At 43.8% G+C, this 14,695-nt stretch overlaps 1 protein-coding gene across 10 annotated transcripts in view; it reads right to left on the bottom strand.

Moving 5' to 3' along the window:
* The window catches only part of TNFRSF19 (TNF receptor superfamily member 19), a 93,542-nt gene that overhangs the window by 42,416 nt on the left and 36,431 nt on the right, over positions 1-14,695 (bottom strand). For 8 of the 10 annotated variants that reach the window (XM_042930479.1, XM_042930560.1, XM_042930643.1 and 5 more), the window contains one exon: positions 4,373-4,458. In XM_042930479.1, coding sequence (XP_042786413.1) covers positions 4,373-4,458 — 86 coding nt within the window. Of the gene's footprint in view, positions 1-4,372; positions 4,459-10,848; positions 10,931-10,973; positions 11,175-14,695 lie in introns of those variants that run through there. The other 2 variants (XM_042931033.1, XM_042930968.1) reach the window with 2 other exon arrangements.

Below are 14,695 nucleotides of genomic sequence, written 5' to 3'. Positions count from 1 at the left end.
AGGTACATGAACTCATCATCACTCATGAACAGGTACACGAACTCAACATCACTCATCATCAAAATCACAATGAGATATCACCTCACACTTGTTAGAATGGCTACTATCAGACAAAAAATAACAGATGTTGGCAAGGATGTGGAGAAAGGGGAACTCTTGGCACTGTTGGTGGGAATGCAAACTGGTGCAGCCAGTTTGTAGAAAATAGCATGGAGGTTCCGAAAAAATAAAAATAAAAATAGGACTACCATGCGACTCAGCAATTCCACTTCTGGGTATTTATCTGAAGAAAATGAAAACACTAAGTCAAAAAGGTATCTGCACCCCATGTTCGCTGCAGCATTATTTCTGATAGCAAGACAGGAAACAACTTAAGTGTCCACTGATGGATGAATAGATAAAGAAAACGTGGTTGACAGCAATGTGGGAGGTTTTCAGTCTTGCGTTTCTGTTAAGTCGTTACTTTGGTATGCTTCAGGTATTACATCAATATAAGAAAATGTACTTAACATTTATTTCAAAGTACTCTTGTGTTACTAATATGGACTGTATTTTCAAGACTTATTTGTAGCTTGCTATAGGCTGCACATTTAGGGCACCACTTACGTATGTTCTGGGGCACCTGCAGAGGTGGCCTGAGTCACCCCTGTAGCAGAAGCATCTACAGACGTCACAGGAGAAGCAAACAATGCCCTGCTATGACCGCGAACTTCATCTGGACTCTTGGTGCCACCGGGAAAGCCACTGTTTTCTCCGATCGACTTCCCTCCCACACTCCGTAATGAGAACTTCAAAGACCTGTGCTTTTCCAGCCTCTGAGTTCCCTGGCTCCTGCCCGACTTGGCAGAAAACAGTGCCTCCTACTTCACACACACACAGAAGCCAAGTCTATGAGCCCCCGCCCCCCACCTCCTGCCACCGAAGGCAGAAGTCCATGGTCACTGCCCCCGCTCCCCTCTTCTCTCGTTAGAGCAGGGAGCACTCCCTCCTTCCAGAGAGGGCCAACCCAACAATTACGCTTCAGGGTCCTCTTCCAGCAGCCCTTATGCGACTGCTCATTCCAGTCTTTTCTCATATAAAATAGTCAACCTCTCTCAACCTTTCCCTTCAACCTGCAAACAAGCAAATGTGTTGCTCACCTAAGGAACGAAATTAAACAAAACCCTTCACTGGCTGCACACTCCCGTGTCACCTTCGCAGGCAAACTTCTGGACAGTTGTCCAGAACTGTCTCGACTCCTCCCCTCGTTTCATCATCACCTGGTTGCATCTCCATTACTCACTAAGACGGTGATGTCGATGTCACCACAGACCTCCAGGGTCCTAAGCGCAAAGGACATTTCCAGTGTCAACCGACTCGACTTGCGCACAGCATCCAATGGCTGCGGGACTCTACATACTCTCCTGGCTTCTTCTGACTTCCCTGGCTCATCCTCCTCTAACCGACCCTTTAGATCACAGCTTGAAAGTCATAGCTCTGTAAAGTCGTCCCTAATGTTCCTACATCATTATCCGCTATACATTCTTAGAGCACCACAGATCCCTCCAGGCACAGGACCGGCCCGTCACACTTTTGCAGCCATGTGGGTAGGATGTGAATACTGTTGCATGTGGGGTAGTCAGTTGACAACTCCCCCCACTATATCGTAAGCTCCGATAAGAATCGGGGTCTACTGGTCTGTCATCGTGGGCCTGGCTCCCATTGGACGCTCAGATATTTGTTCAACAGCTAAATGAACAAGGCTCTGTCTCATAGGACAATGGTATTTCACTTGGCCAATCAGAGTCTCTCCTTCAGAGGCATGACCCGAAAGTACAGACCGAAGCGGCCCCTTGGAAGCATGGGGGAAATGAGGAGACATAAACAGAGTCCCCACTGGCTGAGAAACCATGGCGGTGCTGACCAGAACCCAGGGCAGAACTCACGGCCTCCTGCCACAGGGGGGCGACAGCTCCCACACTCCAGCGCTGCCCCAGGTCCCAAGTAAGGGCTGCCCCCAAGTTCAGGGAAGTTCCAGCCTCTCACTACCATGTAGAGCCTCAAAACAAACCCCATTATTTGAGGCGGCTTGAGTGGTGCCACTTTCTTACAGCTGACTCTAAATAAAACAGGAACTCTTCAGCAGGAAAAAAAAATCACCGGAAAAGTAGTTCTTTGTGGATGAGTTGAAACACCCAAAGCAGAAGAAATGAAAACATAAGGTACCTTACAGAAACCCCCCAAAAGACTTCAAGATCTCTTCTGAGGAGATTAGTTGTGTGCGCCCTGGAATCATTCCCAAGAACTGTGCCAAAGGCAGCAAACCTTCCTTTACAGAGATAAGGATTAACACTCACTCAAGACCACCAGACCATTGTTTCATGATTTCATGATTTGGACGCGGCATTTCCCACTTAGAAAAATAACTTGTTTTTCTTTGCTTTCTAAAAAGTGGCATTTATGGAGGAATAGATCTGTACACGTACGTTAAGCCAGTTAACTTTCTCTTCAAATTGTAACTTACTCAGGACTTTACAACACATTAGAAGTTAAACGTGAAAACTATGTTGCAAGTCTAATTTATGATGTCCGAGCTTAGCCAGATCCCCAAAGGCAAAAAATTCCAATGCCTCAGACTTATGACCAGATCATATTAAATTTAAACCGAGTAAATTAAAGAGAAAAACTAACCCAAGTACTTTCCAACTCTAAACTGGGCAATAGCAGCTACTTTACTCCATCTTTTAATGGTGCTTTGGGATGAAATACATGATCTTAATTTGCCTTCTGGGCAAAATGATGGCTGAGCTGACCCACAGGCATGACCAGGTCGCCGCCCTGTTTTAATTGGCAAGAGGACATGTCCTTTTACGGGCTGTGTAGCATAAAGCATCTCCTCTATATTAGGTTTTTAGAGTTTTGGTTTAAATGATGAATATTAAAGCAAACAAAAAGTCAACATGTCGTAGATTACGTGTTTGTTTTTCTTAGGGAGACAGTAGAGTGTGGTGGTAAGGACGCAACGTTTGACACTAGACAGATTAGGGTCTGAATTGTGTCTCCACTGTTTCCCAGCCAACCATGGAAAATTATTCTTCTTTCTGGACCCAGTGTCCTCATCGATAAATTTAGGCTGATGATAGGGCAGCAAGAAAGTTAAGGAAAACAACTGTTTCCCTATTATGGCTGAAACATAACAGTCAAAACTGCATTTGTTAAATGCAATGAATTATGTGGCCAATGTTTGCATATTTTAAAAACAGGGCCAATATGCATTTCTGTAAAGCTCAGAATCCCCCCCCCCTTTTTTTGCCTTTCTACTACATTAAACAAAGAATAGAAAGTAATGCATTTCGGTAAAGGACATAATGATATGGATTGCAAATTACATGACATTCTTGAAAACACAGCAATATGTGGCCTTATCAGTAATACAATCACTTTCAGTTAGTTCAGAGGGTGCTTTTGTCACAGAAGAAGCAAGAACACATCAAAGCGACCCCAAATATATACATCTCTATTACCAACACTCCCCAGAAAGGCATGAGCGACCTATACACAGGATCAACACCTCCCACCCTCTCCCTCCTGGACACGGAAGCACAACCCACTAGAGCCTTGCTCAGCAAAGACAAGCCTTGAGCCCGCCCGCCCCGGGGGGAGCCCATCTGCTGATTTCTTTCCTGGCCCATCACCTGTGAGTTTCCACTGGCCAGATCTGTATGTGGGATTAAGAAAAGCCAGGAGACACTCTCCTTCCTATTCAAAATCAATGCAAACTGAGAACTGCTAACGAATATTTTTTTATATCAAAGGGGAAAATATGATAGAAAAAGAACCATGTTAACACAGAGAAGAAAAGGCAAAAATTTCTCATTCATAGTTGTATTTCTGCCATGCAATGGGTTTTCTCTTCCTATTTATCTGTGAAATGAGAAAAATGAAGGAGTGAATGAAAGGAGCCAGTATTTAACTTAATGATATATTAATGAGGGTGGTGAATCATGGACAGGAATGTCTCTGGGAAGGCAGGGAAGTGGCCACATGACAGTGTCTGGGGACTAAGAAGGGAAAACACAGGAATTCGCGGGGCCAAGGCAAAGACCTTACGCATTAGGATTTGGATCACCTAGTTAATTGGAGTTGCCCGAGTTCCATATCCAGAATGAAGATAAGAGTTAGAATGAAACAAGAGGCAGCAAAATGTCTGTATTTCCCCCTGAGAGTCAAACCAAGGGACACAGTTGGCTGACTGGGGCGCACAACAAAAGGACTTTTTACCCTGCTGGAGGCTTGACAAAAGAATGCGCATTATAAGCCCCACCGTAGAGAGAGACTGTGCTCCATTTGCTAACTGTAGAAAGGTTTCTAAAAGTCTTTGGAGTTCACTCACAGTGTGGCTCGTAAGGGGGCGGGGGGTCCCCGCAAGGTACACACTCCATGTCTTGAAAACCGACGAGTTTTGTCTTCCTATAAAATCTAGAAGAGAAAGAAAAATAATCCTCATTAGCTCTTCCTTCTAAGCTCCAAGTTGCAGCTAACAGATTCAGGATAATTTACAAATTACCAGTTCTACTTTTTTAAAAAAGCAATTCAAAGGCTCAAACATAGCAGTATCTTAGACAGACACATCCTTAGATGCGGTGAACATTTAAGAAATATCAATTCCACTAGACATTGTAAATTCTACTCAGCCCCTCTATATTGAGATGGTCGTGCTGGTGAGGGAATAGGAAATCGGTGGTCTTTTGCAATTCTATTGTAACTTAAACGACAAAACCCCTCGTAAATCAAGTGCTAGTTTTTAAACACCCGAAATTCAGAGCCCCCAAAAAGCCAAGCAAACCATAAAAGCAATGGAAAAATGTAGGGAGATACTTATATAATTTTCATACGGGGTTATTTTTGTAGGCATGACAAGAAACCCAGGAGCTGGAATGGAAGAGATAACAGCTTTTACCACACACATACACAAACGCGTGCACACACACACACACACACACACAAAATACTGCTGAAGAGCAAAAATAAAGCACCATCAACATAGTTAACGGGCAAAAGAACCCTGAAAAATAGTCCTAATCATAGCATTGTCTGTAATTTCAGTCTGTAATAGAAACAGGCAAAGAACATTAACTCCCAAAAAGAAGAACATTTCATAATTTAAAACTTTCAGTGAAAACTAAAAAGCATGATGCAATTAAATGTTAAAAAATTTAACACTGAAATGTTAGACCCTGTGAAACTGATCAAGTAAATGCACATTGCAGTGAAAATGTACCATTTTTACTCAGAACACTAGTGAGTACAGACAAAATAGCACATGTCTGGATGCCAGTGGCATTATAAAGGCCACTTGTAGAAGGGCAGTTCAACGATACACCATCAGAACCCAATAAAATAGTTTATATATCCTTTAACCAGGAGGTTCATTTTTTTGAAATGTTTCCTAAAGAAACAACCAAGTGGGTGACGCGGTATTTACAACAATGCAATCGTGTTATTATTTATAAAAGAAAAAAACCCAGTTAGGCACACTTTCAGTACGTAACAGTCGATATGACTAGCCACAGTAGTCCCGAGGCAATGGAATACGACGCAGATCTAGTATATTTTTTTTAACTCATGAAATACCAGTAGGTGAAAAAAAGAAAGGTGAATAACATAATTCTATTTTGTACAAACACACACTCTGGTATAGATCCTTTCAGATTTTTTTTTTTTTTTTTTTTTACCAAAGCAGCTAAAATAATTTACATACATGTATTTGCACTGAAAATATGTGGAAGCATATTATATACCAACTATTAACAGTGATTATTTAGGGGTGCCTGGGTGGCTCAGTCGGTTAAGCAGCCAACTTGGGCTCGGGTCATGATCTCACACTCCGTGAGTTCGAGCCCTGCGTCCAGCTGTGTGCCAACAGCCCAGAGCCTGGAGCCGGCTTCGGATTCTGTGTCCCTCTCTCTCTGCCCCTCCCTCGCTCACACTCTGTCTCTTTCTCTCAAAAAACAAATAAACATTTGAAAATTTTAAGAAAACAGTGATTACTTGTAAATGTATTTCAAAATATATTTTTTCTATGACAAAATAGTGATTTGGAGAATTAATTTGCAGATCAAGTTTATAAAGAGCAAGACAGATGAAATTATTTTATGAAATTGGATACTGTAGTAGCAAATCTGTATGATTTATGGTTGAAGCAAAATTTTTCTCAAAAAAAATTTTTTTAACGTTTATTTATTTTTGAGACAGAGACAGAGCATGAACGGGGGAGGGTCAGAGAGAGGGAGACACAGAATCTGAAACAGGCTCCAGGCTCTGAGCTATCAGCACAGAGCCCGACGTGGGGCTCGAACTCATGGACCGTGAGATCATGACCTGAGCCAAAGTCGGCCGCTTAACCGACTGAGCCACCCAGGCGCCCCTGCCAAATTTTTCTTTAAAAGCAGGTAAATTACCTCAAATGCTAAGGTACATTCAGTATTTGCCTAACCTTCCATTTTCATTTGACTATGAAAATATATCCATATTGTAATATGGTGAGTTCCCACCTGGTTTTAATTAAAAAATTTATTTTGTGATGCATAAAGCAATAGTCAAAGAACAAAGGTGGAGGAGTAACACTTCCTGATATTGAAACATATTATAAAGCTATAATAATCAACAGAGTGCAATACACAACACAGTGTACCATATACAATACAGTATAATAGCCAATTACAGCTACAATAATCAATACTGGTACAAAGACAGACATGTAGACCAATGGAACAAGACAGCCCAGAAATAAACTCTCACATACAGGGTCAAATGATCTTCAACAAGAGTACCAAGGCCACCTAAATGGAGACAGGTCTTCAACAAATGGTGCTGGGAAAACTGGATATCCACATGCAAAAGTTGGAACCTTATCTAACACTCTATACAAAAACTAATTCAAAATGAATTAAAAACCTAAACATAAGACCCAAAACTATAAAACTCCTAAAAGAAAACAGGAGAAAAACTTCATGACTCTGAATTTGGCAATGATTTCTTGGATGTGACGTCAAAATGCAATCAAAGGCATATGTGAAATAGGCAACAAAAGCAAAAACTGATACCCTGGGCTGCGTGAAATTTTCTGCATCAAAGGACACAATCAATGTATACTTATCCCCAAACTCATCAAGTTGTATACATTAAATATGTACAGCTTTTTAATTGTCAATTATACCTCAATAAACTGGTTAAAACCAAGTAGGTCACATCAAAAAAAAAAAAGTTTTAAATGATAATAAAATAATAATCTTCTTTTCCAGGATTAAAAAAAAACAAGGATACAATCGACAATCGACGGAGTGAAAAATGAACCTGCACTAGGGGAGAATATCTTTGCAAATCCTGTATTTGGTAAGGAGTTGCTATCTAGGATATTCACTCAACAACAAAAACCAAATAACCTGATTAAACGATGGGCAAAGGACTTGAAGAGACATTTCTGCAAGATGGTGTACAAATGGCCAATAAGCACATGGAAAGACGGCCGACAGCCAACATCACTCCTCATCAGGAAAATGCACTTCAAAACCACAATGAAGTAGCACCTTATACCCATCAGGATGGCTGCTGAAAACCAAAGCAAAGCAACACAGAAACCGTCAAGTGTGGGGAGGCTTCGGAGGGGAATTGGAAGCACCGCGCACTGTTGGCGGGAAAGTGAGATGGTGCTACGGAGATCAGTAAGGAGGTTCCTCAAAAAACGAAACATACAACGACCATATGATCCAGCAATTCCACTACTGAGTTGATTCCAAGGGAACGGAAGGCAGGGTGTAGATGAGATATTTGCACCTCCATTCCTAGCATCACTATTCACAACAGCCAAAAGGTGCATGTCCAAATATCCATGGGGCAAATGGAGGGGTAAACAAAATGAGGCGTAGCCATATAATGGAATATTATCCAGCCTTGAAAAGGAAGGAAATCCTGGGGGCGCCTGGGCGGCTCAGTCAGTTAAGCATCTGGCTCTTGGTTTCGGCTGAGGTCACGATCTGATCTCACGGTTTCGTGAGTTCGAGCCCCACATCAGGCTCTGTGCTGGCAGCACGCTTGGGCTTCTGTCCCTCCCACTCTCTCTCTGCCCTGCCCCCACTCATGCTGTCTCCATCTCTTTCAAAACAAATGAATAAACTTAAAAAAAATTTTTTAAAAAGAATAGACCTGCTCTAATTAAAAAAAAAAAAAAAAAAAAAAAAAGTATGGGAGGAAGGAAATCCTGTCCCAGTCCCATCCTAGAACACGGATGAACCTTAAGGACGTTATGTTAAGTGAAACAAAGCAGTCACAAAAGGAGAAATACTACATGATTCCACTCAGATTAGGTATGTAATCAAATTCATATAAACAGTGATTACCAGGGGCCAAAGGGAGCAGGAAAGGGGGATAGGTTATTGTTTACTGGGTATAGAGTTTCAGTTTGGGAAGATGAAAATGTTCTAGAGATCTGTTCCAAACAATGTAAATGTACTTAACACTAGTAAACTATACACTTAAAAATGGTTAAGACGATAAACCTTATGTTATTTTTCACAACCAAAAATGCATAAAAATTTTTGAAGTAAGGTAAAAACCGTAGCGTAATGTAAGACGGCATTATTACAGATGTATTTCTTACTAAACCCTGTAATACATGCGGACTACCATTATTTATCCTCTCGGCCAGAAAATCTGCCAAATTACAAGTAAACATCGACACAGTCTAAAATAGTTTTACATGTGAAAACTCATTTTTGTAAATAGGCAGAACAGAAAGTGAAATAAAAAAATGTTACACCCAACATTTTCAACATCCCATTGTGATACTGAAACACACATTTTAAAACTTCTTAAAAACTAAGGAAATGGAAAGCATGGAGACTCCAATGCAGATGTCATTAAATGTTTTTAGAACAAGGACCTCTCCTCATGACAAAATGCTTTTGAGGTCTGAGCTTTCCCTAACAAATGAATCACATATATTTGCCAAAAGTATACTGATGAAAATATATTATGAGTTTGAGGGCCATTATGGAGACGAAACTAGAAGGTGAGCAAATCACACCATGTTTGTTTGTTTTTTTAATTTTTTAACGTTTATTTATTTTTGAGAGGGAGAGAGAGAGAGCGTGAGCAGGGGAGGGGCAGAGAGAGAGGGAGACAGAATCCGAAGCAGGCTCCAGGCTCCGAGCTGTCGGCACAGAGCCCGACGTGGGGCTCGAACTCATGAACTGTGAGATCGTGACCTGAGCCAAAATTGGATGCTCAACAGACTGAGCCACCCAGGCGCCCCAGTCACACCATGTTTAAATGACCATTAAACACTAAGCAGAAACAGCTTGCAAAGCTGACTAGAAATGAGGTTGAGTGGACACACCAATTCATGAGGCTCCCACGTATGTAACCGCTGCACCCACGGACAGATGATGCTTGGACGTGACCCAGAGCAGCTATCCGCAGCTGCACGGAGATTACACCAAAGCATTCAGAACCTGCCCTGCCAGCTTCTTTATTCCAATGGCGTAACGGCAGAATCTAAGGTTTTTTAAACTTAATTTTTAATTCTAATTTAACTTTTCAACTAAAAAAAATGGAACAAGATGTTTAAAACCATCCACCGACTCTCCTTTTTTTCTGTTTAGTACAAAGTGAGATTAATTCAGAATTCTAAAAACGAGTAGTTACTAAACTACCAGTTATGTACTCGCCATCACAGACATTGTGCTTTTAATTGTTAGAAAAGTTGCCTCAAAATTATCCTCCAATTTGAAGATGAAGGTATAGAAATTAGAGTTTTCCTATGTAAATGAAGGGGCACCTGGGTGGCTCAGTCAGTTGAGCGTCCGACTCTTGATTTCGGCTCAGGTCATGCTCTCATGGTTTGTAAGTCTGAGCCCCGACGTGGGTTCTGTGCTGACAGCGTGAAGCCTGCTTGGGATTCTCTCTCTTCCTCTCTCTCTCTCTCTCTCTCTCAAAATAAATAAGCATTTAATAAAAATAAAAATCTTTAAAAAATATGTAACTGAAAATATTAAGTGGATAAAGAAACGTATCAATCTTTAAAAACTATCTTACCTTCTCTTGCTTAGACTGCCATGGTTTTAGGGACACAGAAACATTGGTAACTCTGCTTTCTGACCAAGTGAGAAAGGACACAAATTTTAAAAAATAAAATGAGGGGCGCCTGGGTGGCTCAGTCGGTTGAGCGTCCGACTTCGGCTCAGGTCACGATCTCGCGGTACGTGAGTTCAAGCCCCGCGTCGGACTCTGGGCTGACCGCTCAGAACCTGGAGCCTGCTTCCGATTCTGTGTCTCCCTCTCTCTCTGTCCCTCCCCTGCTCATGCTCTGTCTCTGTCTCAAAAATAAATGAAAAACATATAAAAAATTTAAAAAATAAAATGAAATAAAAGGGATCAGGACATATACAGGTGTTTGGCTAAACTGGCATCCATAGGGGAACTTCGAATTTTACTCTGGGCGTTCACATGGCTAATGCACACAGAAAAAGGAAATCATGCTGGATTTTACCTAATCACAGTAAATGCATCTCTTAGACCCAAAACTGTCTCCAACACTGAATTTGAAAAGAATTTTTAATTGAACTCAATCCAAATAACACCAGTTTGCCTGACGAACGCCATGTTTGAAAAGGGCCATTTTAAGAAAACCTGGTTGTAAACCGTCAACTGTTCAATCAACGAAAGCATTTCTGCAGGGTAAACGACACACCACAGTCCAGCTCTCGTTTTATACTGAGCTCGCTCAATACAGCCCGGAAGGCAGTCACCATGTCCTGTGTATTACAGTCAGGCCACGCTCAAACGTTCTGCAGTGGATGTTCTACGTACTGGATGACCACTCTGTTCTCTCCCATTCTCGTACCGGCACCCAGCTTCACACCGACGGACAGCCTACTGTTCCCGTTCCTTAGCAACTGACAGCAAGGGCCCCTTGAAAGTGAACAAACACCTACGAGGAGATGAACCATCAGGGTCAGGGCCAAGAACAGTGCGGTGGTCAGTGATCTCACACTGGATACTCCGCCCATACTCTGAGAATGGGCAAGGGGGGCCCAACGTGAAGATGAGAGAGCCCGCCAAGGCAATTCAGGCAGCTTCCAGGAGCAAGGAGGCTGGCGGGGCACCAGGGTGTACTGGGGGCGGGGCACAGAAGGGCTGTGGCAGGCCGCATGGTTAGCCTCAGTCACAGAGGCTCCAGGGGAGGGCTTCCTGTGACACCAGACATGCGGTTAGGCACAGGGGCTCAGCAGTAGCATGACAAGCGGGGTGACCTTGGGCGTGTCATTTATCCCCTCCAAGGATCAATCTTCCCTTGGTAAAGGGGGTTTGATATTAATCCCTGGTTTACGGAGTGGTTTTGATGATTAAATAAGCTAACCTGCATACAGTGCTCAACTCATCATAAATGCTCAATAAACGTCAGCTATCGTCGTCACGAGAAGCAGCAAAGAACTGGCAGGGGCTGGGTTATCCTTCCAGGCGGGGGCCCATGTCCCCTTGGCAGAGAAGGGATGGGAACACGGGAGACAGAGAAGGTGGCTGCAGGCCCACTGGCCACACTCTAAAAACACCTCACAAAAAAACCAAAAAAGAAGCAGTCATGTAAATAAAGCTTTCACTGGCTTCTAGTAACACTAATTGGTGAGGATGTCAAGCATGTATTTAGTGCTTACTAGGGGCCAGGCACTCTGCTGGGCCTTTACATGCATTGTATCCTCGATCCTTCCAGCAATCCTGCAGGTCGGTATTATCAGATGACAACGGACGGGTGAGAAGAACAGGTGTCAGAGAAATTAAGGAACCGGCCTGAAGTCGTTGGACACATTTGGGAACAAGGACACTGAGGCTCCAATCACTCACACCGAGGCACAGGGGACACACTATTTCCACGCTGTACTGCTTGTGGGGAAAAGGCAGCTGCTGTCCTATTGGGGCTGAGCCTTAGGATCGCAGAGGACTCTTTTTTTTTTTTCTTTTAATTATTGCTTTTTATTCCTTTTCTTAAAAAAATTTTGTTTAATGTTTATTTTTGAAGGAGAGTGTGAGTGGGGGAGGGGCAGAGAGAGAGGGAGACACAGAATCCCAAGCAGCCTCCAGGCTCCGAGCTGTCAGTCCAGAGCCCGACGCGGGGCCCGAACCCACGAACCGCGAGATCATGACCTGAGCCGAAGTCGGACGCTCAACCGACTGAGCCACCCAGGCGCCCCGGCATCATTTTTCTGAGAGCAATATGCAATTTGCTTATTTTCTTTCTGCCTCAGTTTTCCTATCTATAAAACGGGTTCCAACGGTTTAACCTTCTTCACACAAATAGAGTCAACCTGGGTGAGCACTTTAAAACACTCTGGAAAGCCTGGGTTAAAGTCACTATATAATTATTGCCTGCCTCATGCTGGCTTAGAAAGAATGTAATTTTAAACTAATCATATAAATAAACTATGAAACATCATTCAAATGTCTACTCCCTTGAATCTGATTTTCCCACATCTAAGCATTTGCTTAAAGAATGAGCAAACATTACAGAAGCTAAGCCAGTGGGTTCAGGTGACAACGAATGAGGTTAAGCATGAGGAAGCACGTCTGGTGGGAGGTCCTGGGGACAGTGCGTCCCGTCTCAGACTCTATAGCATATCCCCGTGGGCTCCTTCTTTGTAAAAACCGAGACCCTGGGTCCTGTGCTTTTCCGCACTCCCGCTGCCCCCCGAATCTCCTCGGGACCTCTTCTCCCTGCCCCAAAGATGAAGGGCACCCACGTGCTTTTATCAGACTTGTAGAAGAGGAACAACGGAGACGCGTCAGACGTTGGCTTTGTGTTCCTCAATCAGATTTGCACGAGGTCAGAACTCTGGCTGATGATATTCATAGGTATCAGCATCGTCTGAGATTATAGACCATTCCTTTTTTTTTTTTAATAGCAGATTTACTGATACCTGATTCACATACCTTATAATCCACCCACGTGAAGTACACAATTAAATGGTCTTGAGTGTACTCACAGAGGCATGCAACCATCGGAATGATCAGTGTTAGACATTTTCATCACACCAAAAAAAGAAAGCCTGTACCCTTGAGTGGTCACCCCTCACTCTTCCCCACGCTCCCCAGCCACCAGCCCCAGGAAACCACTAATTGAATTTCTGTCTCTATCGAGAAAGGACGGGTGTGGATGACCGTTCCGGTTTCTTCTCACCAACACTTGTCATTGTCTGTCTTTTTGGTCGCAGCCATTCTAGCGGGCTTGAAGTATGTGGTTTTAATTTGCATTTCCCGGACATTGAGCATCTTTTCATGTGCTTACTGGCTGCCTGTATGTCTTCTTTGGAGAAATGTCTATTCAGATCCTTCACCCATATTTTAATTGGGTTATTGGTCTTTTCATGAGTGAGTTGTAAGAGTTCTTTACGAATTCTAGATGAGACAGTCCCTAATCACCTATATGATTTACAAATAGTTTCTCTAATTCTGCGGGTTGTCTTTTCGTTTTCTTGATGATATCCTTTGGAGCACAAAAGATTTTCATTTGGGTGGAGGCCACGAGCTGGTCATCCTTCCACTGCCCGTGTTTCCGGTGTTACACAATTACAATTTGCACCAGTTCAGGTGGTAAATCACTGTGTAGCATCACACGTAGCCTGTAAGGCTCTTTCCTACCCTGTTTCTGCCCTTCAGGCCCACAGGTCTGTCTTCCCCTCTGACCTCGGCAAGAGCCACGGTGCCTTTCGGTGACCTGTGGGCGTGCTCTCGCTACGTCCAGCGAGAGCCGCGCCTCTGCAGCGACCTCGAGCCTAGACTCCTCGGGGGCCCGAACTCCAGGGTCATGTCCACGACAGGGCCCGTCTCCGCATCCCGTGTCCGCAGCAGTGCCCCTCCCCAACACAGCTGCTCTGAGTCTTGCTCAGAGCCCCCTGCCCTGATCACCCACCCCGGGCACGCCTGGTTCGCCTCACCCGCTCCAGGTTCCTCTCCTACAACAGAACTCACTTCTGTGTTATTTACTTGTTTGGCCCTTTCTAAATCCCTTATTAGGACACAAGCTTCACGCGGGTAGGGCGCTCGGCCTCTGTACCTCAGCAACGCCTCGCTTCTCCCAAAGCCGCTTCACAAAAACCCGCGGAAATGAGCGAACACCTGTGATTCGCATCTCTCCGATCATGAACGAGGATGAGCATCGCCATCTGATCACAGGCCACGCGTGTTTCCTCTTTTGTGAACTGCCCGTCCGTTCGTTTGTCCACTTGTCCACATTTTCTTTTTCATCGATTTATAGGGAACGCTTTAGGGTCTCGCGACGCTAATCCTTTGTTAGTGTGCTTATTCACTTTATTTATAACCAGCGCCTGCCACAGTGCACAGCAGGCAAGGATGGAGTCACGACCATGCGACAAATGTGTTCTGCTTCCCATCGGTGTGGGTTCACACTTGGGAGGGACCAAGGGAAAAGCCCGCTTAAAAATAATCCAGGGAGGCCTGGGTGGCTCAGTCGGGGTAAGCGTCTGACTTCCGCTCAGGGCATGATCTCATGGTTCGTGAGTTCGAGCCCTGCGTCGGGCTCTGTGCTGACAGCTCAGAGCCCGTTTCGGATCCTCTGTCCCCGCCCCCCCCCACCTCCTCTCTGCACCTCTCCTGCTTGTGCTTGCACTCTCTCTCTCTCTCTCTCTCTCAAAAATAAACAAAC

This window comes from Panthera leo, chromosome A1, assembly GCF_018350215.1.
Source record: "Panthera leo isolate Ple1 chromosome A1, P.leo_Ple1_pat1.1, whole genome shotgun sequence".
In the NCBI taxonomy this organism is placed as follows: domain Eukaryota; kingdom Metazoa; phylum Chordata; class Mammalia; order Carnivora; family Felidae; genus Panthera; species Panthera leo.
The sequence above is the reverse complement of the archived record's forward strand: the minus strand, read 5'-3'. Positions and strand labels throughout refer to the sequence as shown.